The sequence below is a fragment of the Lactuca virosa genome, chromosome 4, assembly GCF_052849685.1.
Source record: "Lactuca virosa cultivar CGN04683 chromosome 4, Lactuca_virosa_CGN04683_v6, whole genome shotgun sequence".
Lineage (NCBI taxonomy): Eukaryota > Viridiplantae > Streptophyta > Magnoliopsida > Asterales > Asteraceae > Lactuca > Lactuca virosa.
In genome coordinates, this window is record NC_136429.1 from 131,536,842 (window position 1) to 131,561,899 (window position 25,058).

A 25,058-nucleotide genomic window follows, 5' to 3' on the forward strand; every position below is an offset into this window, starting at 1 on the left:
GTTGCGTATGATGTTCAAGTAACCTTATTCAATTAGTTAAGGCATACAAGAATTTAACTGAAATAATAATAATAATAATAATAATAATAATAATAATGATTTCCTTTAAATAAAGATATAAAATCTTATCGACATATTCATAAAAAAATCCTAAAAGAATTTTATTTTCAGTGATAATATATATAATATTTAAAATAAAACTTTTAATAATAAACTATATAAAACTTTAAATAATAACAATGATACTAAATAATATCAGTTTTTTTATAAGTAAATTAATACTCGTAGTATTCTTGACTTATAATAACGGGAAGTTAAACCGTCAACGAAAATTATAATACTAATATCATAATTAAAACAAATTAGTTTAGTAAATATAAAACTATTTTCACATATTTCATTTTAAAGAGATATAACTTGTTGACGAAGCCATAAAAAAAATCCAAAAGGATCTTTATTTTAAGTTTTGGAAACTTTCCAAACGTATTCATCTGAATATCCCTATTTAAAACTACAAACTCACTCTCATCGTCACTTTCCTCATCTCAGTTCAGTTCAGTTCTTGAAGTTCTCGATCAGAACAATTAAGCCGTCACAGTTCGCCTAAGCCTTCAATCTTGTCGTCGCATCCACCGGAAAAGATGGAAAACTTCATGGGGGTCGTTTTCATACCGAGGTTGCCTACTGTCCATCTACATCTTGCTCCATATCCTTAGACTAAACAAACCTCTTATAAAGTTGGCTGTTTAAAAGAAGATTCTAAGGATAAATTTGTGAGCTCTTATTTTATAAATCAAACTTTAATTAATACTCACTACTCCACTGATTCTAATGGTATCACCAAATGTGTTACTCAATTATCTACTCTTGATCATCCACACCACTAAGAAACCCTAACGATAGCAAGTCACATTCCACTGGAAGATATGGAAAAAATTATTGGGGTTGTTTTCATGCTGGCGCTCACTAATTTCCATCTACCTCCTGCTTACGCATATCCTCATCTTCTACTTCAAGAACAACAACAAGAAAACATGTTATATAGAGAAAAAACGCCGACGAAATCCACCTGGACATTCCCTGTTAATGTTCTGAAGTTAAACACTCATGGGAGTTCGAAAGGGAATTCGGGTCCTTCAATTGGGGCTTAATAAGAGATTGTAGAGGAAGTTGGGTGTGTGGATACATGGGTAAAATGAAAGGAAGATCATATACGAGTTTAGAGGCTGAAATTTGGAGTATTTATAAGGGATTATGTTTAGTGAAAAAGAAGAACTTGTCAAACTTGTTGATTGAGACTGATTGTCAAGATGCGTTGATGCTTAAGGTGGGAGAATTGGATAAAGATAATCCAATGAAATCTGTTGTTGAAGATATAGGAAGGATTGTGATTGAGTAAAAATGCACTTTGATTCATACAAGAAGAGATGGAAACTATTCTGCAGATTTGTTGGCGAAATTGGGGGAAATCAGTGTGAGGAAGGATATAGTGTTTTGGATGAACCACCGTCTATTTTGATACCTTTATCCGAGTAGGGCTGTAAACAAACCGAACGTCAGCGAAATGTTTGTGAACCGTTCAGCGGGAAGTTCGTTTATGTTCGTTTATTTAATAAACGAACGGACATGAACACAAAATTATCGTTCGTTTAGTTAAACGAACGAACATGAACAATGGTCTCGTTCGTTCAATTATGTTCGTGAACGTTCGTTTATGTTCATTCATATAATTTCATTTTTATGTTCACATATGCTTAATTGTGTTTGATTACATTAGTGTATTATATGTTCATATATCTTCAATTATGTTTTTTTTTTCATCTTTGTTCATTTATGTTTGTTTAGCATGTTTACGAACATAAACGAACGAATATGAACAATGTAATTTGCTAAACGAACGAACATGAACAAGAAAACTCGTTCGTTTATCCGTTCGTGTTCGTTTATTTGTTCGGCTAACTTAAACGAACGAACATGAATAAGCCTCGTTCGTGTTCGTTCGGTTCGTTTACAGCCCTAGTTCCGAGACAATGAAGCGGGTTATGAGTATGAAAGGAATACTGATTTTCAAGTTTAATATCATTGTTTTAATAGTTTAGATGATTTTGTAAGTTGTATATAATGCTTCATCTTTTGATTTCAAATGAGTATAACTTTTTATCTTGAAAGAAACTTGTTACTGTTCAATAGTAATTATAAGAAGGTCAAACGTCCGATAAAAAATTACAGATCTTCGTTCGTCTACAAAGCAAATTTACTGTCACCTCCCAATTTAAATATCACGTAAAAAAACTCATGACATTGACCTGTTTGTTAAAGGGAATAGAACTCTAATTGATATGTCATTCGTATTGGCATTTTGCATAAGAGCTAATTGGCAATATGACACAATTTTCTTCTAGGATAAACGCATATCAATACCACAAGCGTTTCATTTTGAGACACAAATCTACTGTGTATCAAGAGTGTTTGCATATTAATAGTGTTATAAACTGGTAAAAAATAAAAATTCCTACACAAATTGACGATAAAATAAAAATTATTTACATAAATCGGTAAATACCGCTGCATGAATTAATATAAAACAATGTTGTGTAGATTGATAAAAAAAGTAACATGTTTTTAAATGAATAAATATTTAACTGGTGTCATGATATAATTTAGAGGTTGTATATTTTGGTAAAAAACTTAAGATATGGTTTGCATATTTCATCTTCAAAAATAGTGTGTTTGTATAAATTACAAAAATATGAAATATTAAATGCATATTTACAGGACACGTCTGTTGATTTTGAAGACTTTGTGCAAAAATTAAAAATGAGCTTCTAAAATTTCGGAGTAGCAACGGATTAATGACGGACGCGACGGATTAAAATTTTGGGCCCCATGACGACACGTCTCCTGTGCGGTTGCACACCTCGCATGTGCTTAGGGCCGACCCTACATATTTATATCTTTTTTATCTGTCAAATCTACCAAATTTATCATTTTTAATATCTTATATAAAATGGAAAAGATTATAAGTTTAATATATTAAAAGAAAAAAAAATCATTATATAACATGAATACATAAAATAATCAAAGCATATAGTATATTTTTTCTTGCAATTATCAGTTGCATAATAGTTGGGGGACCATTTTTGTTAACCCGTAAAACAAATCAGATTCGCCGGACATATGACTCCCGATTTCGCCTGAACTTGAGCGCCGACTTTTGATTCTTATTTGCTTCAACGCTACTGCTTGCATCTTTCACTCATCGCATTGCCTTTCTCATCAATAGGTAACATCTCAACTTCTTTCTTTTGTTACTAGTTAGGGTTTTGGTTTCTTTCTTTTTTGACTTAACTATGGCTTTCCTGATGCACAAATGAATGTGTTTTTCACCTCTTTTGTTTCTAGTTCTCCATTTTAACTTCAATGGGAGACTACCATTCGTAATTACAACACTTACTTTTCCTGGATTCAATATCCTTCAAGCTTCTTAGATTCATGTCTGAAGGTAGGTTTTGAGGAACAAACGTGGGAATTTCCTTCATTCGCTCATAATCTAGCCATGCATTTCATTGTTTTCCTATTATATCTTAGTTATCGTTTCTCGTGGGCGTATTTATAACTCATGTTTATCCTCTGAGGTTTGGATTTATGAGAGATTTGCGGTTTCTTGTCGTTGACGTGCATCCATCGTTTCTTTAGGGTTTTTTTTTTCCCTTCTCTTACTTGGGGTGTCGATGAGGCTGTATGCAATGTTTCAAAACAACTAAAGCTAATATGTTTATGGGTGTTAGAGCGAACTAACATGAATTTGTAAGGGGTATTGAACTATTGATTAGAACACATGACTTGATTGCGTTAAAACTGAGATGGGTGCACATAAATGCAAGTAAACCAAGAGACTAATTGCAAGAAAGAGCAACATAACATACTTCCATTTATTTGTCTATCATCACATCCTACTTTTATTTCATTCTACTATAGCATATTAGCATTATACTGTCCGTTTATTTTCTTATCAAGGCATTGTACTTCAAAAAACCAATTTTAACATTTTACTTTTAATTGGTTGTTTCATGTCTATGAACAGATGAACAATTTTCTCCTGCAGTTGTGTAGCATTTAGAATGATAAAAACTTTGGCTCTTCCTAGCAAAGTAAGCAGCCATTGCAATTTGTTATTGCTTTTAATATTATAGCCATCAAGATTTTCTTTGTTAAATTCTATATAATGAAATCAAAAGAATTCACAATTGTAATTGCGTAGATGCTTTTCTTTATTAAAGCTAAGGAAAGTAACTTGTTTCTTAATAATGTTGATATTTTTCCTTTGGTTAGCCCTCAAGATTATTTGGCCCAAATATTGGAGGTCTGAAAAGAGGTAAAGGGTACGGAGTGAAGATGGAACTTTCTATTGCTCAACCAGATGATTGGCATCTTCATCTTCGTGATGGTGAACTCCTTCAAACAGTTGTCTCTCACAGGTTATTTTGACTTTCATTTTCTTCAATTCTCACTTGATGATCTTCAAATGAATTGAATCTAAAGGAATCATAATCTGTCATGTGAGGGTATTTTGGTCTTTTAATGAAAATCGGAAGGATGGGATTTCCTATAGGAATGGTGAAATCCATTTCTGAGGGAATTCAATTCCGTCCATATGGCAACCAAACAGACCATGAAAATGGAATCTTGAATTCCATCAGAATTCGCAAAGCCACTCTATTGCATTATTATTATTTTTTAAAATAAAACCTAAATATTTGTGTGATTAAGTTTTTATACTTTTAATTTGATGACAATTATTCATGTAGTGCAAAACAATTTGGGAGGGCAATAATCATGCCAAATCTGAAACCACCAATTACAACCACCGCTGCTGCTGTGGCATATTACGATTCTATCCTCAAGGCACTACCAGACAACACTGACTTCACACCTCTAATGACTCTCTACTTGACTGATAAAACAACTCCACAAGAAATCAAATTAGCAAGTGAGTGACTCTTATTCAACCATTTTCACCTATGAACATCATTCACCCATTCAAAGCTTAATGGGAAAAAAAGGAAACATGACTTAAATGTTGTCTAAAATCAAGTTTGTTTTCACTGTTGTGTAATACTTTTAACAAAATGACTTTGGATATTTATACATAATTAGAAACAGATAACAATTAACAACATATATGAGCTTTGTCAGGGGAAAGTGGTGTTGTGTATGCTGTGAAGTTATACCCTGCTGGAGCTACTACAAATTCTCAAGATGGAGTTACAGATTTATTTGGGAAATGTATACCTGCACTTGAGGAAATGATCAATCAGAATGTCCCCCTTTTGGTAATCTCATCTTTCTATATCTTCAATAAGTAGTTATAGGGTTAAATTAAATGCAAGAAATAGCAACACACTTACATAGAATACAAAAAAATTCTCACTGGTATAAATATAATTGTGTAGATTATTCAAAGTACATTGTTGTAATAGGAAAACATTTATGCAGGTCCATGGAGAAGTAACAGATCCCAAAGTTGACATATTTGATCGTGAAAGGGTATTTATTGAAACTGTTTTAAAACCCTTAATACAAAAGTTCCCAAAATTGAAGGTTGTTATGGAGCATGTTACTACTATGGACGCCATTAAATTTGTTGAATCTTGTGAAGAAGGTATACTAATACTATTATTTATAAAAACATCTTCTTCTGTGACCTGTTCTTTCCTTAGTAAAAAAAACCATATCTCTATTTTGTTTGTGGTTATTATTTTTAAAATCAAACAATTTTTTTATCAGGTTCAGTTGCGGCTACAGTTACCCCACAACATCTTCTTCTGAACAGAAATTCGCTTTTTCAAGGAGGATTGCAGCCACATTATTACTGCCTTCCAGTGCTCAAGAGGGAAACCCACAGTATGTATCTTTCTCTTAATCTTAATTTCAATTTCATTGATTTGTTTATATTTTATAAGAAAAAGGTTGAAAGTAGGTTGCTATTTCTGGTTTCAAGTCTTGATTTGCTAAAACATTGATATTGTATTCAACTACTCATATAGGACAGGCGATTGTTTCTGCTGTGACAAGTGGAAATAAAAGATTTTTTCTAGGAACGGATAGTGCACCTCATGAAAGGCGAACCAAAGAATCTTCTTGTGGATGTGCGGGTGTATTTAATGCTCCCGTGGCACTTTCTATTTATGCTAAGGTCTTCGAAGAGGTAACTTTCTTGTTTGATATGTCTCTTAGGAGTCTGAGTTTTGATATCATACTTAGAAGCCTCAGACTCGGTCCTAGCTCCTCTGATATGCCTCTTACTCGGTCAGATTCACGCTGTGTCTGACTAATGACTTAGTCAGACCTTGACTCAGTTACATCTGATTCAATCAACAACTATCATCAAACAACCCCTAAGTAAGAAAGAAACAGGCATATATGTCTGTCCAGATTAAGTGCTTAATCCATTAAGTAAAAAGGAAACAAGTCAACAACACCATTAAGCAACTTGTAATTTGGTTATAGGCGGGTGCACTCGACAAACTAGAGGCGTTTACAAGCTTTAATGGGCCAGACTTTTACGGGCTTCCAAGAAACACGAGAAAAATCACTTTGAAAAAGACGCCGTGGAAGGTTCCGGAATCGTATTCGTATGCATCCGGAAGCATTGTTCCTATGTCGGCTGGTGAATCACTCGAATGGCTGCCTATCTTTCCTTAAACGAAACAAATACATTTGCCTGATCATCGCTGCAAACAAACACAATAGGTTTATGAAAAGTCAAAGGAAGAACAAATACCAAATATTGTCTTTTTGGTATGTTCGTTTTATGGTTAAATTATTGTTTGTTTGTTTTTTTTTTTTTTTTTTTTTTTTTTTTTTTTTTTGACTTTTGGAATTTCATTTCCGTATCCAGGTATTGATTGTAATTTTGATTTTAGAGTTGTCAAAGTTTTAAATTTATGTTTAAAGTTTTAAACATGTTAACTTGCTTTCACATGTATCATATTTCGATCGATGGTTAAAATTAAATTAATACCAAATATTAAAAAATCATTTTAAAAATCTATATAGGGATGTAGGAATGATTGTGGAACAATCATTTTAAAAAACTAGATAGAGGTAAAATAGTAATCTTTGCTATGCCTAATTATGGTAAATAATTAAATCATTTAATTTAATTTCCTTTAAACAAGTGAAATTAGTTTTTCTAACCCTACAAAACCACACCTCCCCACGCCCACATTGTCTTCTTTTACCATCGAACTACCACAATCAGCAACTCGGTTCTTTCGGCGATGTTCCCAGTCCGAAGCAAACCCCAAAACACTTCTTCTTTCTATTCGGTAATACCCTTGTGGAATATATCTTACTAATATCGACCAAACTATTTGCACACACTGCATTAGGGTTCTTCCGTTAATCTACCACTTGCCCTCCGAGGTCAAGTTCTTCATTCTTCACGCCTTTCACCTTCGCTTAAAGCTTCTTGATTCCCCTTGTGTATTTACACCTTCAATGCAGGCTGAAACCCTCTTTCAAATTAACAGTTTCTAGCTAATTATCAACAAACGCCATGAATGCCACAATTATAGGTATTATTGTTAATCCCTTCTCTTCTAGCATAAGGAGTTTGTGGGTTTTGTGTTTAATTAGTTTATTATTTTAGTTGGGGTAAAGATCCGTTGCAGGGGGATTTCCCAGAAGTGATAGAAGAGTATTTGGAACATGGTATCATGAAATGCATTGCTTTTAATCGCAGTGGAACTCTTCTTGCAAGAAGTCCAACCTCACTTTGTTAGTTGAAGATCTAAAGTCGAAGGAAATAAATTCCCTTTTAGGAAGGAAGAAGTTCAGGTAATAACTAGAAATGTCATTCAAACTTTTAGATTTTGTGATTTAGTAGTTTAGCAACACGTTCGATTAATCTTGAAATCGGTTTCAGATTATTGTTTTCTTTGTTTTTTCTTCCTTCTCCCATAAGATGTTTTCTTTTTCGCACTTGTTCTACTAGATTAATGCTTTCAGGCTTGATATTCATATTACTATAATAGTGTATTTTGAATTTAAGATTTCCATGTATACTTTTTACAGTTATTTCTAGTGATGGGTCACAATTGTCCCCTTGTGATAGCTTTTCATGTGATGAAACAAGCTTTCAGACACCTACTAAGCTCAACATATCTTAACTATGTCAAGTCATGAAGCTCTTGGTATGTTTCTTGCCTTTTTCTTTCATATATTTTATAGATGTTTTCACTGTGATTACAGTTTATATCAATACTACCGAATAATAATAATAATTCTATATCTTGTTATTTTCCAAGGTACAAATTAGAATTTTAGCCTTGTTTCAAATTGTTCTTGGAATGTACAGACATTGCTGAAGCAAGGTTATAAATTCTTATGAAGCTATAAATACTGAAAAAGAAAAAGAAGCTTGGTGAAGAATGGAAACTCGTTTTGAAGCCTGGTGAAGAATGAAAAGTAAGACAATAATATTCGTTCAGAATGGATTAGCATTTTTTATGTCAGAATGATTAGCAACATATATTCTATCAGAATGTATTAGTGTTTTACTAGATTTCAATGTTTTATTTTTAAAGAATAAATGTAATTGTTAACCATTATTACTTATATTCCTTCAGAATGAATGTCATTTATATATGTTCATAGTTGTATTTGTTAAAAATGAATGTAATTATTGATTTTAAGATATTAAAATTCTTTTGATATAAAATTTGTATTCATTAAAAATTATTAATCTTGGTAATATATGTTTATAGTATTTTCTCAGAATTTAATGTTTTTTTCAAAATAATCATAAACACATTCTTTTAGAATGTCAGACTTAATATATTTATTATCAAAAAAATCAAAATTTTAAAGTTTAGAGAATTAATTATTCCTTAAAATCTATAATTTTCCTTTTTTAAATTTATGTTAATTGACTAAAATACCCTTAGAATGAAATTTGATGGTATTTTTCAATTATCTTTAATTTAATAATATGTATTAATCACTTTTTTAAATAAGTAAAATGATTGGCCCATATTCATTCATACATCCACACAATAATTAGTTAGAATACAATAACCTAAGCCTATATATGCTTACACACACACACACACACACACACATATATATATATATATATATATATATATATATATATATATATATATATATATATATATATATATGTGGATGGACAACTATTGTGCAGACGTATGAACAATGTTATTCTATGAAAATTACTAAGAGAATAAGTTGTTTAATAATGTGAATACGTTCAATCTCACACAAATATCGTCATTTTCATGCATTCTCACTAATTTTTATTCATTTTTGTTCTCACATATCGTTTTTCACTTATTTTCATTTTTACATAATACGACCCAATAAACATTTTGACAGAATGAGAATAATAATAAAAAGTCTATAATAACCTTATAGACGATTTAATTAGTGAGAATGTGTGATAATAACAATAGTTATGTAAGATTGAACGTATTCATATTATCAAACAACATATTTTCTTTGTCATTCTCACAGAATAGCACTGTCCACACGTCCGCATAATAGATGTCAATCCACATTTGAACCTAGCTCTCTCTCTCTCTCTCTCTATACATATATATATATATATATATATATATATATATATATATATATATATATATATATTAATAGGGTTATTGTCACTATAGCCCAACGATGTTTAGTATATTGGTTTAAAAGGTCCCTCGCGATTTTTTTCGCCTTTTAGGGGTACGTACTTGTGTTTTACTGTTTTAAATGGTCATTATCAAAAATATGAAGGGGTCACCCGGTGAACCCTTTCCTAATCATCAATTTTGATATGCCACGTGACATTTGGTCAACTTAAATGGTCTACGTGGCACCCATATGTCATTCACGTTGATTTTTCCTTTCTATCTTTCACCAAAATTCAAAGATTACAAAGAAATCCCGAATTGTAACGCCCCGTTCCTGGTACACATTTAATTCATTAATCAAACATTTATTCTTGAGCTACTCGACGAGTTGGTAGCCCTAACTCGTCGAGTAGATGCTTGAAACATCCCAAAAATACAACCCAAAAATTTTCGTTTGAAAACTCTACTAAACCATAATATCAAATATTAAAAGATAAATCCATGGATCATGCGTCTCAAAATGTCATAATAAATTTATCAAATCAACTGATGTCAAAACATATCAAAATATCCGAATAAAACTCCCAGGATTAACTGAAGCTGTGGTGTGTGTCATGCCATCATCCCGAGCTCTTCCCCTTACTAGCGGAAGTACCTGAAACCAAAACTGAAACTGTAAGCACAAAGCTTAGTGAGCTCCCCCAAACTACCACATACCATACAATAACATATAAAGCAACTACTGGGCCTTGCCCACTGCATCGGACCGAAGTCCGGAAACTGCATCGGACCGAAGTCCGGAACTAACCAGGGCCTTGCCCTCTGCATCGGACCGAAGTTCGGAAACTGCATCGGACTGAAGTCCGGAACTAACCAGGGCCTTGCCCTCTGCATCAGACCGAAGTCCGGGAACTGCATCGGACCGAAGTCCGGAACTAACCAGGGCCTTGCCCTCTGCATCGGACCGAAGTCCGGAACTGACTGAACATAGCATAACATAATCATAACTACTAGCATAAACACATATACTGTATACTGCATCAGACCGAAGTCCGGAACACATAACACAAAGACATACTTGAATCACAAAGACATCAAGCACACTGAACTACTGCATCAGACCGAAGTCCGGAACTACTGCTAACTAAACGGGCCGACATTGTGGCCGTAGACCCGTTCCTACTGGAAGAAAACTCACCTCGTAACACTGGCTGCTGAGGTGCTAAATCTGAGACTGTATGACTGCTGCTCCGGAACTCCCCGGCTACAAATCCCATAAACACTAAATCAAATACTGATAACTAATCTCAGGGTAAAATGACTATTTTACCCCTGGTCAAAGTCAACTTCCTGGTTGACTCTACTCGCCGAGTCCTACTATGAACTCGCCGAGTTCCCGGACTCACACTTCTCTAACTCGCGACTCGACTCGCCGAGTCGGGACGTGGACTCGCCGAGTCCCTCTACTTCCAGATCCTTGTTCTAACTCACTGAGTCCTCTTCCACTCGTTGATTCAACTCACAACTCCAAAATCGGAGAAATCGGGAGGATTTGCGCTCCGACTCGCCGAGTCCAAGAACAACTCGTCGAGTCCTATGCATGTCCTCACTAAACAGTTGATTCTAATCGATTTCAGTGCATCCAATTCATAGATCTGAGCTTCTAGGGCCGATATAACACGTAAAGTTGCCAACTTTACGTGCATGCATAGAGGTATGAAGCTAAAACACCACAATAAGCTAGAAATGGGAACCTAGGGTTTGGAACAAGACCTTGCTTTGCATAAAGGTAGCTACTTTGAGCTCCTGGGGCTCAATGATGCCCAGATCTATAGCTCACTACCCTAAGGGAGCTCCAATCTCGAGTTTGGACCTTGAAATGTCCCAAAAGTGGCAAAACAAGCATAAATGAAGATCTACTAGGAAAATGAACAAGGTAGAGGCTTTATTACCAGATGAAGTAGCAAATGGAAGCTAGCTTCTGGATCTCCTTCTTCTCCTTTGCACCTTCTCTCTTTCCTTCACTTCTACCCTTCTAAGAATACACCAAAACACTCAAAATCAAGAAGGAATCACTCAAGCTCACCAAAGGAGGCTAGGGTTTTGAGGGGGAACGCTCTAAGGGTGCTGGAGGCTGGGATGGGGGATATAAGGACGTTTAAATAGGGTAAAAACCCTAAGGATTAGGGTTTCCTCCAGACTGGCCTACTCGTCGAGTCCAGGCGCGGACTCGCCGAGTAGATCACTTAAAACCCGCGTCCAACCTGGCATCTATTCGACGAGTTAGGGCTACTACTCGCCGAGTAGCTCTTTATAAAAGACATTTAATAAATTAAATACGTACCAGGAACGGGGCGTTACAATTCTCCCCCACTTATCTTAGACTTCGTCCTCGAAGTCTGCTGCCTCTGGAAACAACTCTGGGTAGTGCTCCCTCATCTCTTCCTCGGGCTCCCACGTCCACTCCGAACCCTTGCGGTGCTGCCACTGCACCTTAACTAACTCTACTGACTTGTTCCTTAGCTTTTTCACCTTGCGATCTAGAATCACCACTGGTTTCTCGATATAGTTCAGGCTATCGTCCACCTGAATGTCCTCCAAGGGTACTACTGCTGAATCATCCACTAAGCACTTTCGTAACTGAGAAACATGGAACGTGCTGTGGATCTGGCTGAGCTCTGCTGGAAGATCTAACCGATAAGCAACCCGACCCACCCGGGCCAAAACCCTAAACGGACCAATGAATCTGGGGCCCAGCTTGCCCCTCTTCCGAAATCTGATAACACCCTTCCAGGGTGACACTTTCAAGAGGACCATATCGCCCACCTGAAACTCCAAGTCCGAACGCCTCCTGTCGGCGTAACTCTTCTGCCGACTCTGCGCAGTCTGCAGTCTACTACGGACCTGCTGGATCAACTCTGTGGTCTTGAGCACCACCTCAGTGCTCCCGATGACCCTCTGACCGACCTCGCCCCAACAAATCGGGGTCCTACACTTCCTCCCGTAAAGCATCTCGAAAGGAGGGCGGTCAATACTGGCGTGGTAACTGTTGTTATACGAAAATTCCGCTAATGGAAGATACGTATCCCAACTGCCACCAAAATCTAGAACACATGCCCGCAACATGTCCTCGAGAGTCTGAATCGTCCTCTCGCTCTGCCCGTCCGTCTGAGGGTGGAAAGCGGTGCTGAAGTGAAGACGAGTCCCCATCTCGTCATGAAACCGCTTCCAAAACCTGGAAGTGAACCGGACGTCTCGATCTGATACTACTGATACAGGCACTCCATGCCGTGCCACTACCTCGCGCACATAAATATCGGCTAGCTTCTCGGCCGATATGCTCTCCTGTATCGGTATGAAATGCGCGCTCTTGGTCAGCCGATCCACTATGACCCAAATCGAATCAACTCCACGTGCGGTCCTGGGAAGCTTAGTGATGAAATCCATAGTGATATCCTCCCATTTCCACACGGGAATGTCTAACGGCTGAATCTTGCCGTGGGGTCTCTGATGCTCCGCCTTGACCTTCCTGCAGGTCAGGCATCTCTCCACGTACCAAGCTACGTCCCGCTTCATGCAGGGCCACCAATAGTCGGGTCGAAGATCTCTGTACATCTTCGTCGCCCCTGGGTGAATGGAGAACCGAGACTTGTGGGCCTCATCCATCAGTACCTGTCGTACTCCTCCCCAGTACGGTACCCAAACTCTCCCATGAAGGGTCAACAATCCTCGACTGTCATAGTCAAAGGAAGCTACTCGGCCCACAATCCTCTCACACTTCTGCCTCTCCTCCTTCAGGCCCTCAACCTGTGCCTCTCTGATCTGCTCCAACAATGGAGTAATCACTGTCATCCTCAGACATACATCCCTGATCGGGGCTGCTACTGCCTTGCGGCTCAGGGCGTCGGCCACTACGTTGGCCTTGCCTGGATGATAAAGGATCTCACAGTCATAATCCTTTACCACGTCTAACCATCGGCGCTGCCTCATGTTCAGATTCGGCTGATCCATGAGGCACCTCAAACTCTTGTGATCCGTGTAAATGATACAGCGGACCCCATAGAGGTAATGTCTCCAAATCTTGAGGGCGAACACCACCGCCCCCAGCTCTAAATCGTGCGTCGGATAGTTAGCCTCGTGAGGCTTCAACTGTCTAGAGGCATAAGCTATCACATGCCCTCGCTGCATCAACACTGCTCCCATACCTGTGATCGAAGCATCACAATAAACTACAAAATCCTCTACTCGCTCTGGCAGGGTGAGAATCGGCGCCTCGCACAATCTCTGTCTGAGGGTCTCAAATGCTGCCTGCTGCTCAGGCCCCCAGCGAAACACCACCGACTTTTTGGTCATTCGGGTGAGCGGAACTGCTATCTTGGAGAAATCCTGGATGAATCTCCTGTAGTACCCTACCAGTCCTAGGAAACTCCGAATCTCAGTTGGAGACCTCGGGACCTCCCACTGCATCACGACCTCTATCTTGGTCGGATCTACTAGTATACCCTTCTGGTTGACGAGGTGTCCAAGGAACTGCACCTCGCGCAACCAGAACTAGTACTTGGAGAACTTCGCGAACAGTCTCTCCCTCCTCAGCGTCTCTAGCACCTCTCTCAGGTGCTCCTCATGCTGCTCCTGAGTCTTGGAATAAACCAAGATGTCATCAATGAACACTATCACAGACCGATCCAACATCGGTCTGCATACGCGGTTAATGAGATCCATTGAAAGAACCCCTTTCTAAACTTTCGTATTTCTGAAAGTTGTTACTCCAAAACATGCTACATGCATATTTATAAAACAATATCTTACATTGATAAAGTGATTACAAAAGATTGGATACAAACCGACTATATTTTAGAATTTTACATAACTACCCAGGATATTGTAATTTTATACATACATAAACCGAAGTACAAAAATAATAGTAAAAACCATTCTACATCTTCTGACAGTATATAACCATACTGGTTACTTATCTCCTGCAAATTTGTTAAACATTGAGAGGGTAAGCGGTGACGCTTAGTGAGTTCAATAATAGATACAATATAACGTTATGCCATATATATACTTCAATATGGTAGAAGCAAAGCGGAACAAGGAACAACAAAGGCATAATGCGAAAAGCTTTCCATATCAATCAATGAGACATAACAATTTCCATACTTTATATACAATCAATAAAGTTTCAGCACAAATGGCACAGAAAATACTCAGGAATATCATTTTGCTAGAATATTTAGGCTTTCAGCCTTATCTTAGCATACTACCGAAGCCAAAGTGATGCCTATGTCATACACTTCATGGTCAACGGTTCATACCAATACCCAAGTGATGCCTATGTCATACACTTCGTGGTCAGAGGTACAACCTTGCTATAAAAATAGCAGAAATAATAACTCGAGATGATAACATGGAAAAGCACATAACACATATAACACATAACATACAATTGTTCCTATATATTAAACTCACCGTGAAATAACCGGGGGTTAAAATAGTAATTTGGGCAGCACTTCGGCTCTAAATATGACTTTATTTGTTGAAAACCGGGAGATTTCTTGAAAACCGGGCTCTGTGAAGGTAGAGCTTCGAAACCGAAAAGATAAATTTTTCGGGCTTCTCGAGCACTTCGGAACGTATTTCAGGTGTTTGGTATGATCTCGGGGATTCGGGGGAAGTCGGAATGAAAGAAATATAGGTTAAGGGGTGAAATTTGCCAATTCTCTAACATTTTCTCGGGAGGGTTCGCAGGCACTATTTATAGTGCGAGGGTCGGATCCGAAGCAAGAGGGAAGGAGGGCAGGTGGCAGCTCTACAACTTTCGTTTAGACTTCGTCGGCTAATTTTGACTTTAATTTTTATATTATTATTTTTAACAGACCGGGACAGGAAATCCGTTAAAAATTCATAACTTCTTCATCCGACATCCGTTTTCGTCAAACTTTTTACCGTTGTACTACTATTGACGAGATCTTCAATTCTCGTTTAGGTTGTTTCGGCTAAAAATCACTCGATCTAAAATTCGAGTTTTTAGCTGTCTACTGCTAAGCTGAAACTTAGAAAAATCATAACTTCTTCATACGAAGTTAGATTTTGGCGTTCTTTTTATCGACTTCTCGGTTTAACGAATACTACGACTTTCATTTAGATCACTAAGGCTAAAAAGTAGTTTATCAAAAACTCACTTTTTACTTCATTCGACGCCGTGTCGGTTTTGTCGCGGATGTTCGATTGGTCATAACTTCTTCGTTATAACTCAGATTTCGACGAGGCTTTCGCCTAAATGTTTCTAGCGAGATTCTTTACAACTTTAAATAATAAAATTTTACTTATTTCAAAATTTATATTTTCACTAAATTTCACTATTTGGCTTTTAATTGGAATCTCATAAGACTTCCAATATTTTATGAGTGATTCTAAACATAGTTTTACTTCATTTCTAGTAAAAACTATCTGTTAGAACTCAACACTCAATTTCACATAATATTTCATAATATTATTAACTTTTCAAATTACATAACACGATTTCAAAACGTGTATGTTACAAATACCTCCTCTTTTTGAGGATTTCGTCCTCGAAATTACATCGATTAAAATAAATGGGGATATTTTGCTCTTATATCGTTCTTATTCTCCCAAGTATAGTTCGGGCCTCGATGGTGTTTCCACTTGACAAGCACCAACTCTACTTCTTTATTACGTAGCTCAGTCGTTCTTTCGTTTACGATTTCTTCAGGCTCTTCTACATAAGTTAACTTATTATCCAGTTTCACCTAGGATAATGGAACTGCTTCATCATAAATGCTTAAGCATTTGCGCAGATAACTCACATGAAAGATGTAACGCCCGTAGATCCGGGCTAGTCAATTTAGAGACGATAAGCATCAAAAATGACTTTTTGATGGAAGATTATTTAGAAGGATTAATCTTAACCAAGTGTAGTATATGTCTCAAGGTTTCCGGATATATAAAGAATGCCGAAATCCGAGTTATAACGAAGAAGTGATGACCTGTCGAAGTTTCGCGACAAACCGGCACGGTGCCGAATGTCGTAAAAAGTGAGTTTTTGATAAACTACTTTTTAGCCTTAGTAATCTAAAAGAAACTCGTAGTATTCGTTAAACCGAGAAGTTCGATAAAAACAACGCCCAAATCTGACTTCGTATGAGGAAGTTATGATTTTTCGAAGTTTCAGCTTAGAAGTAGACAGCTAAAAACTCGAATTTTAGATCGAGTGATTTTTAGCCGACACTACCTAAACGAGAATCGAAGGTCTCGTCATTAGTAGCACAATGGTAAAAAGTCTGACGAAAACGGACGTCGGATGAAGAAGTTATGAATTTTTAACGGATATCCTGTCCCGATCTGTTAAAAATAATAATATAAAAATTAAAGTCAAAATTAGCCAACTAAGTCTAAACGAAAGTTGTAGAGCGTAATTTTACCTACGCGTGCATATAAAGAACGTCAAAAACGGAGCTCGTATGCGAAAGTTATGGATTTTAGAAGTTTTGGCGCGAAAATCGAGAAATTATTTTAAAATCCGAGAAAATTCGCATAGGCCACGTGATCCTCGCATGCTTGGCTCGTGCCCGACTCGCGTGTCGCATGCTGATTCGACCGAGGGTGCGGTCCAATAGGCTTCCGACGCGCATCTCTGCTGATGCCCCGTGTCCGAGGTGCTGACCCAACCCGAAGCCGGCACGTAGCTTCCTCGCATCCGAGCCTCGCTGAAGCTGCCACCTGGTCCAAACCTCGCAGCCAACAGCCTTCCCTCCGGATCCGAGGCTCGCATCTGCTGCCGCGTGGAGCTTCCTCAGCCATTGATCTTCGGTCTCGCAGCCTATAAATAGGAGGGTGCGAGACCTCCCGGGTATACTTTGAAAATTTGTCATTTTTAGCCCTTTTTTCAATATTTCTTTCATTTCAACTTCCCCCGAAGCCCCGGTACTTATTCCAAAGCCCGAAACACGCCCCGAGATGCCCGAGAAGCCCGGAAAATTTATCTTTTCGGTTTTGAAGCCCGACCTTTCGCAGAGCCCGGTTTCTCAATAAAACTCCCGGTTTTATTAGAAACGATCGTTTTAGTAAACGAATTGCTGCCCGATTTTCATTAAATCAGGTGAGTGTGTAGTCACTTTCATCTTACACATAGATATGAAGTATTTTATATAAAATACGTGATATGTGTATATATGTTGTTTGTTTTTTTTGAGATGGATGTTGAATGAATGTTTTATACATGTTTAAAATGATTTAAAATGTATATATATTTTATCTTCAAATATCTTGGGTAAAACATGGGTATATAAAGTATGAGGGATAAAAGTACAGTATAGATGTACGTTGGTAGCTATGAATTTAGTACAATATAGATGTACGTTAGTAGCTATGTATTTAGTACGTTGGCAGCTATGGACTTAGTGCCTGTTGTGTAAACCTTGGCGACGATGTGACTTCGTGCCTATTAGATAAACCCTGGCGACTATGAGACGTAGTGCCTATTGTATAAACCCTGGCGACTATGTGACGTAGTGTCTGTTGTATAAAACTTGGCGACGATGTGATTTCGTGCCTATTTGACATAAATTGCTGAGGGAAAGAAATGTTGTCACCCCAGTGTTTGTTTTATTTGACATAAATTGTTGAGGAAAAGCAATGTTGTCACCCATTTGACATAAATTGATGAGAGAAAAGCAATGTTGTCACCTCGATGTTTGTTTGACATAAATTGCTGAGGAAAGCAATGTTGTCACCATTTTAGTTGTCTTATTTGACATAAATTGCTGAAGGAAAGCAATGTTGTCACCTTATTGGTTGTTTTATGTTAGGTTTTTTTGTTTGACATAAATTGCTGAGGGAAAGCAATGTTGTCACCCTGATGTTTGTCTTGTTTGACATAATTTGCTGAGGAAAGCAAAGTTGTCACCTTATTGGTTGTCTTGTTTGACATAAATTGTTGAGGAAAACAATGTTGTCACCCCTAATGAAAATCCTTAGGCTAGGTCCCTTGTGATAGTTGTTTTAGGGACGTAAGGTGAGGATAACGGGAATGGGTAATTAGGGTTGTTTTTGGTTGATGAAATTAATAAATTATTTGTTGATTGATAAACTTAAAGAGTTTATTATTTATTGTGGGTTGAAAACCCTATATGCTCACCAGACTTCCAAGCCTGACCCACTCAGCTTTTTATATTACAGGTAGTGGACCCCGAACATAGTCGGATGTTGACAATGAGTGATTTTTGGATTATAGGCCAGTAGTTGTAAATAACTGTGTAAGGCTTATAATGTCTTGTTTATGCTTTTGATCTGTATCGGAACATGACATCCCGAGGTTTTGTTATGAAATAAAAATATATATTTCTTAAAGAAAGGTTTTGATAAACTTTTATCATGTTTTGTTTTGGGGACCAATTCCGCAACATCTTTTAAAAAGATTTCTCTGATTTTATTTTAAAAAGCATAAACGAAATCGGTCTTTTCTGGCCGTGAAATTGGGGATGTCACAAAAGACATCATGAATACCTGCCAAATCTTCAGGCAATTCCAAGCGGTATGCTTGTTTACCAATCCTCTGGAGGATTTTGAAAGGACCAACAAATCTAGGACTTAGTTTTCCTTTCTTTCCAAATCGCATAAGACCTTTCCATGGGGATACCTTCAACATTACGAAATCCCCCACCTGGAATTCTATTGGTCGTCTCCTCTTTTCTGTATAGGACTTTTGTCGATCCTGGGCCGCTTTCATTCTTTCTCGTACAATTTGAATCTTGTCGGTGGTGTCTTGAATCATTTCAGGGCCTCCAAGGATCTTCTGTCCTATGTCACGCCAACATAATGGAGTACGACACTTGCGACCATATAATGCCTCATATGGTGGCATTTTGATTGAAGCGTGGTAACTGTTATTATACGAGAATTCGACAAGAGGTAAGTATTTATCCCAGTTACCACCGAACTCCAAGACACATGCACGAAGCATATCTTCTACTGTCTGGATTGTTCTCTCCGTCTGACAATCTGTCTGGGGATGATAAGCTGTGCTGAGAGCAACTCGAGATCCCAATTCACGTTGCATACTCGCCCAAAAGTGAGAAGTGAAGCGAGTATCACGATCGGAAATGATCTTTAGTGGCACACCAGGTCTTGCAACAATTTCATCCAAGTATACTTGTGCGTATTTCTCCATTGGAGCCGTTTCACGCATGGCAAGAAAATGAGCGCTTTTAGTCAGGCGGTCGACGATTACCCAAATGTTATCATGCTGTCTAGCAGTCTTTGGCAATTTGGTAATAAAATCCATGGGCAGTTCTTCCCATTTCCATACAGGAACACTAAGACTTTCTGGGGTTCCGTAAGGCTTTTGGTGTTCTGCTTTGACTTGTAAGCACACTAAGCATTCCTGTACATATCTTCCAATGTCTCTCTTTAATCCAGGCCACCAATAATCAGCTCTTACATCATAGTACATTTTACTTGTACCAGGATGTATTGACAATTTAGATTTATGGGCTTCATCTAAAATCTTCTGTCTTAATCCATCAATATTTGGAATCCATAGCCGATTCTTGAATACCTTCAATCCTCTTGGATCATCAAGCAAAACATCAGTATAATGTACCATCCCTTCTTTCTTCACATTTTCTGGCTTTAGGGCCTCTTCTTGCCATTTCTCTAGTTCATCTAGAATAGTGAACTTTACTGTAGTGTGAGTAATAGCATAACACATACTATTACGATAAACCTTTCTGCTAAGTGCATCGGCAACTACATTAGCCTTTCCAGGATGATACAGGATTTCACAGTCATAGTCTTTGATTAGCTCCATGGCTCGTTGTTGTCTCATATTCAAAGTTTGCTGACTGAATATGTACTTGAGACTCTTATGGTCGGTATACAATTGACATTTTGTACCAAAAAGGTAATGTCTCCAAAGTTTTAGGGCAAATACCACCGCAGCGAGTTTGAGATCATGGGTGAGATAATTCTTCTCATAATCTTTCAGTTGTCTTGAGGCATAGGCTATCACTTTACCACGTTGCATCAACACACAACCGAGTCCCAATCTTGAAGCATCGCTATATATGGAGAAATCATCATCACCTTCTGGAAGTGATAAGATTGGAGCATGAGTCAAAAGATCTTTTAAAGTCGAGAAAGCTTTTTCTTGGGCTTCACCCCATTCGAACTTCACTTCCTTTCGTGTAAGACTCGTAAGAGGTACGGCTATACGAGAAAAGTCTTTAATGAATCTCCGGTAATATCCTGCGAGACCCAAGAAACTACGAATTTCGGAAGCATTACGGGGCACTTTCCAATTTTGAATGGCTTCGATTTTAGTAGGATCTACGGATACACCGTCACCAGAAATAACATGGCCAAGAAATTGAACTTGGCGAAGGCAAAATTCACATTTTGAGAATTTAGCATATAGTTTCTCCTTTCGAAGAAGTTCCAATACCGCACGAATATGAATGACATGATCAGCTTCAGACTTGGAATAGATTAGAATATCGTCAATGAATACGATGACAGATTTATCGAGCATTGGGCGGCATACCCGATTCATCATATCCATGAATATAGCAGGAGCATTTGTTAAACCAAACGGCATTACAAGGAATTCATAATGCCCATATCGAGTACGAAAAGCAGTCTTCGGTACATCCTGCTTGTGAACTTTCAACTGATGATAGCCAGATCTTAGATCAATCTTTGAGAAATAGCTAACACCCTGAAGTTGATCGAACAAATCGTCGATGCGAGGTAGTGGGTACTTGTTCTTGATAGTCACCTTATTCAGCTCACGATAATCAATGCACATCCGCATCGATCCATCTTTCTTCTTGACAAATAGTACCGGAGCACCCCAGGGAGAGGTACTCGGTCGAATGAAACCTTTGTCAAGTAGTTACTGTAGTTGGATCATCATTTCTTTCATCTCAGCTGGTGCAAGACGATAAGGAGTCTTTGCAATCGGAGCAGCACCAGGCACAAGGTCAATTCGGAATTCTACTTGCCTGTCCGGAGGAAGTCCAGGCAATTCTTCGGGAAAAACATCTGGATATTCTTTAGCAATGGGAACATCATTCACCGTTTTCTTCTCCTCTTTTGAGACATCGACTGTGTAGGCCAGATAGATAGAACACCCTTTCGATATGAATTTACGAGCTTTGAGGAAAGATATTATTTTTAAGGTTCCTTGTTCGCCATAGACATAGATAGGATTCTCCCCTTCAATGGGAATACGTACTATCTTTTCATAGCACAAGAGTTCTGCATGGTTCTTTGACAACCAATCCATGCCGAGAATCATGTCAAAGTTGGGCAAGGAGATAGGGATCAGGTTAGCAAGAAAATTAGCCGTCAATTTCTATAATACAATCCCTATAGACTTTATCAGCAAGTAATGATATACTTCCCGCAGTATCTACGTGAAATGGTTGCGTGAGTACATAGCAAGCAATTTGAAACGAATGCGCAAATTCATAAGACGCAAAAGAATCTGAGGCGCCAGAATCAAATAAGATGTGAGCAGGTCTAGAGTTAACAAGAAATGTACCCGTCACAACATTCGGGTCCTCGCGTGCCTCCTCTGAGGTAATCTGGAATGCACGGCCCTTAGCTTTTAGCACCTCCTCCTTTTTAGTTGGAGTACCCTTTGATTGTTGAACAGGGGCTTGACTTCTTGCCGGTTGTTGAACAGTAGCTTGACTCCCCGCCCTTTGACTAGTAAGAGTAGGGCAGAAACGATTCCTGTGGCCAGTAACACGACATGCAAAGCATGTAACACCTTTCATTGGACATACATGCTTCTTGTGGCCTATTTCTCTACATCCAAAACAGACCACAAATCCTTCCTCTAGTCTGCATTCGCCCGAATGATTCTTTCCACAATTTCGACAAGCTGGTGACTGAAGAGAAAAAGATTGTGACCTGCCGCGGCCACGGAAAGTACTCTGAGATTGTACTTGCTTGCTAGGTTCAGATCAAACGGATTGAGTTGGTGGAATAGGGGAAGCAGGAGCAGTTCTTTCAGTACGTGGATGCTTCGGAACAGTAAGAATGGCACCACGTATCTCTAAGTCATGCTCACGCTTTCGAGCATACTCAACAGCTTTATCAAACGACAACACATCCCGACTGGCAACGAAATCGTGGATTTCGTGTCGTAGTCCCTCCATGAATAACTGAATCTTCTCGTCTTCAGTTGGAATATACTTTGTAGCAAACCTTGCTCTTTGATTAAACTGAGTTTCATACTCATTCACAGTCATTCCTCCCTGTTTAAGTTCGAGGAATTCCTTCTCCAATCTCCTCCTCATGTCTAGAGGACAATACTTCTCTAGCAAACGAGTTTTGAACATTTCCCAGGCTAAATTCTCCTGGTCAAACCCGTTTAGAGCTTCATATGTTGCTTCCCACCAGACCAATGCTTCTCCGATGAGCATTGTAGAAGCATAGTTAGCTTTGTCTTCATTATCCACATGAGAAATACGAAACACTTTCTCTGTGTTCTGGATCCAGGTAAGAACAACAATGGGATTAAGAACACCAGAAAACTTTGTAGCACCACTACTCTTGAAATCTTTGAACGAGGGACACTTCACCTCCCCTTTTGAAGATTCTCCAGTGGCTTTCTCTTTTCCTTTATCACCATTCTTTTTGTGTTCTTCGAGAGTCTGTCGAATAACACCGGTAAGTCTACCCAAGAGTCACTCCTCACGAGGAGATACTGGAGTATTCACTTCCTCAGGTTGAGGACCTCCACCAACCTCAGGGGTATGGCTACTAACCTGTTCAGCCATTGCTCTGCAATATGGAGTAACGTTGTATTTTAGAATATATTAGGGTTTATCCTTACCTAATACTTTTACTTAAATATTTCCTATGGTTTGTATCCCTATACTTACAATGATTAAGTTCATATATTGAACTTCCAATAGTTTAAGTCTAAATACCAATCCGTGGAGTTTAGTTCACTTAAACCACTGCTCTGATACCATGATTGAAAGAACCCCTTTCTAAACTTTCGTATTTCTGAAAGTTGTTACTCCAAAACATGCTACATGCATATTTATAAAACAATATCTTACATTGATAAAGTGATTGCAAAAGATTGGATACAAACCGACTATATTTTAATATTTTACATAACTACCCAGGATATTGTAATTTTATACATACATAAACCGAAGTACGAAGATAATAGTAAAAACTATTCTACATCTTCTGACAGTATATAACCATACTGGTTACTTATCTCCTGCAAATTTGTCAAACATTGAGAGGGTAAGCGGTGACGCTTAGTGAGTTCAATAATAGATACAATATAACGTTATGCCATATATATACTTCAATATGGCAGAAGCAAAGAGGAACAAGGAACAACAAAGGCATAATGCGAAAAGCTTTCCATATCAATCAATGAGACATAACAATTTCCATACTTGATATACAATCAATAAAGTTTCAGCACAAATGGCACAAAAAATACTCAGGAATATCATTTTGCTAGAATATTTAGGCTTTCAGCCTTATCTTAGCATACTACCGAAGCCAAAGTGATGCCTATGTCATACACTTCATGGTCAACGGTTCATACCAATACCCAAGTGATGCCTATGTCATACACTTCGTGGTCAGAGGTACAACCTTGCTATAAAAATAGCAGAAGTAATAACTCGAGATGATAACATGGAAAAGCACATAGCACATATAACACATAACATACAATTGTTACTATATATTAAACTCACCGTGAAATAACCGAGGGTTAAAATAGTAATTTAGGCAGCACTTCGGCTCTAAATATGACTTTATTTGTTGAAAACCGGGAGATTTCTTGAAAACCGGGCTCTGCGAAGGTAGAGCTTCGAAACCGAAAAGATAAATTTTTCTGGCTTCTCGAGCACTTCGGAACGTATTTCAGGTGTTTGGTATGATCTCGGGGCTTCGGGGGAAGTCGGAATGAAAGAAATATAGGTTAAGGGGTGAAATTTGCCAATTCTCTAACATTTTCTTGGGAGGGTTCGCAGGCACTATTTATAGTGCGGGGGTCGGATCCGAAGCAAGAGGGAAGGAGGGCAGGTGGCAGCTTCGCAGGTGGGACACGGAGCTGATGCGAGGTGTCTTACGAGCTGTCTTAGACGTCGCCTAGGACGCCAGGCGCGTCGCATGAGCAGTGGACCTCTCTTCGGTCCAATCAGAGGGGAACACGGGTCAGCAGCGAGAAGGGCGACGTGGCATTTCCGGATAAGGCTTATCCATGCAAAAATTCTCGAAAAATGTGCCCAAATCTTCTAAAAATCCATAACTTTCGCATACGGGCTCCGTTTTTGACATTCTTTATATGCACGCGTAGGTAAAATTACGCTCTACAACTTTCGTTTAGACTTCGTCGGCTAATTT

At 38.1% G+C, this 25,058-nt stretch overlaps 1 protein-coding gene and 1 long non-coding RNA gene across 5 annotated transcripts; both read left to right on the plus strand.

Moving 5' to 3' along the window:
- The first annotated feature begins 3,151 nt into the window (after positions 1-3,151).
- PYR4 (pyrimidin 4) lies at positions 3,152-6,982 on the plus strand. Of its 2 annotated transcripts, XM_079044275.1 has the most exons (10): positions 3,161-3,283; positions 3,403-3,502; positions 4,085-4,151; positions 4,333-4,478; positions 4,809-4,990; positions 5,197-5,333; positions 5,497-5,662; positions 5,788-5,904; positions 6,048-6,208; positions 6,511-6,982. In XM_079044275.1, exons 3-10 carry the CDS (start codon positions 4,122-4,124, stop codon positions 6,703-6,705), a joined length of 1,134 nt encoding a protein of 377 aa, XP_078900401.1. In that variant the 5' UTR covers positions 3,161-3,283; positions 3,403-3,502; positions 4,085-4,121; the 3' UTR covers positions 6,706-6,982. The 2 variants fall into 2 exon arrangements, with proteins under 2 accessions (XP_078900399.1, XP_078900401.1); XM_079044273.1 differs by lacking the exon at positions 3,403-3,502 and having other exon boundaries at positions 3,152-3,283.
- A 151-nt stretch (positions 6,983-7,133) lies between these two features.
- Positions 7,134-8,660, plus strand: LOC145107405 (uncharacterized). Of its 3 annotated transcripts, none has more exons than XR_013707852.1 (4): positions 7,134-7,580; positions 7,655-7,842; positions 8,080-8,198; positions 8,324-8,660. It is a non-coding gene; the product is annotated as an uncharacterized LOC145107405 (long non-coding RNA). The 3 variants fall into 3 exon arrangements; XR_013707851.1 differs by having other exon boundaries at positions 7,136-7,580; positions 8,313-8,660; XR_013707853.1 differs by having other exon boundaries at positions 7,136-7,580; positions 8,363-8,660.
- Positions 8,661-25,058: the final 16,398 nt, after the last annotated feature.

Coding starts and splice junctions, on each gene's coding strand:
- PYR4 (XM_079044273.1), top strand. CDS start 4,122: ATGATAAAAACTTTGGCTCTTCCTAGCAAA. Junction 5,905..6,047: donor GCTCAAGAGGGAAACCCACA/GTATGTATCTTT, acceptor CTACTCATATAG/GACAGGCGATTGTTTCTGCT. Junction 6,209..6,510: donor ATGCTAAGGTCTTCGAAGAG/GTAACTTTCTTG, acceptor ATTTGGTTATAG/GCGGGTGCACTCGACAAACT.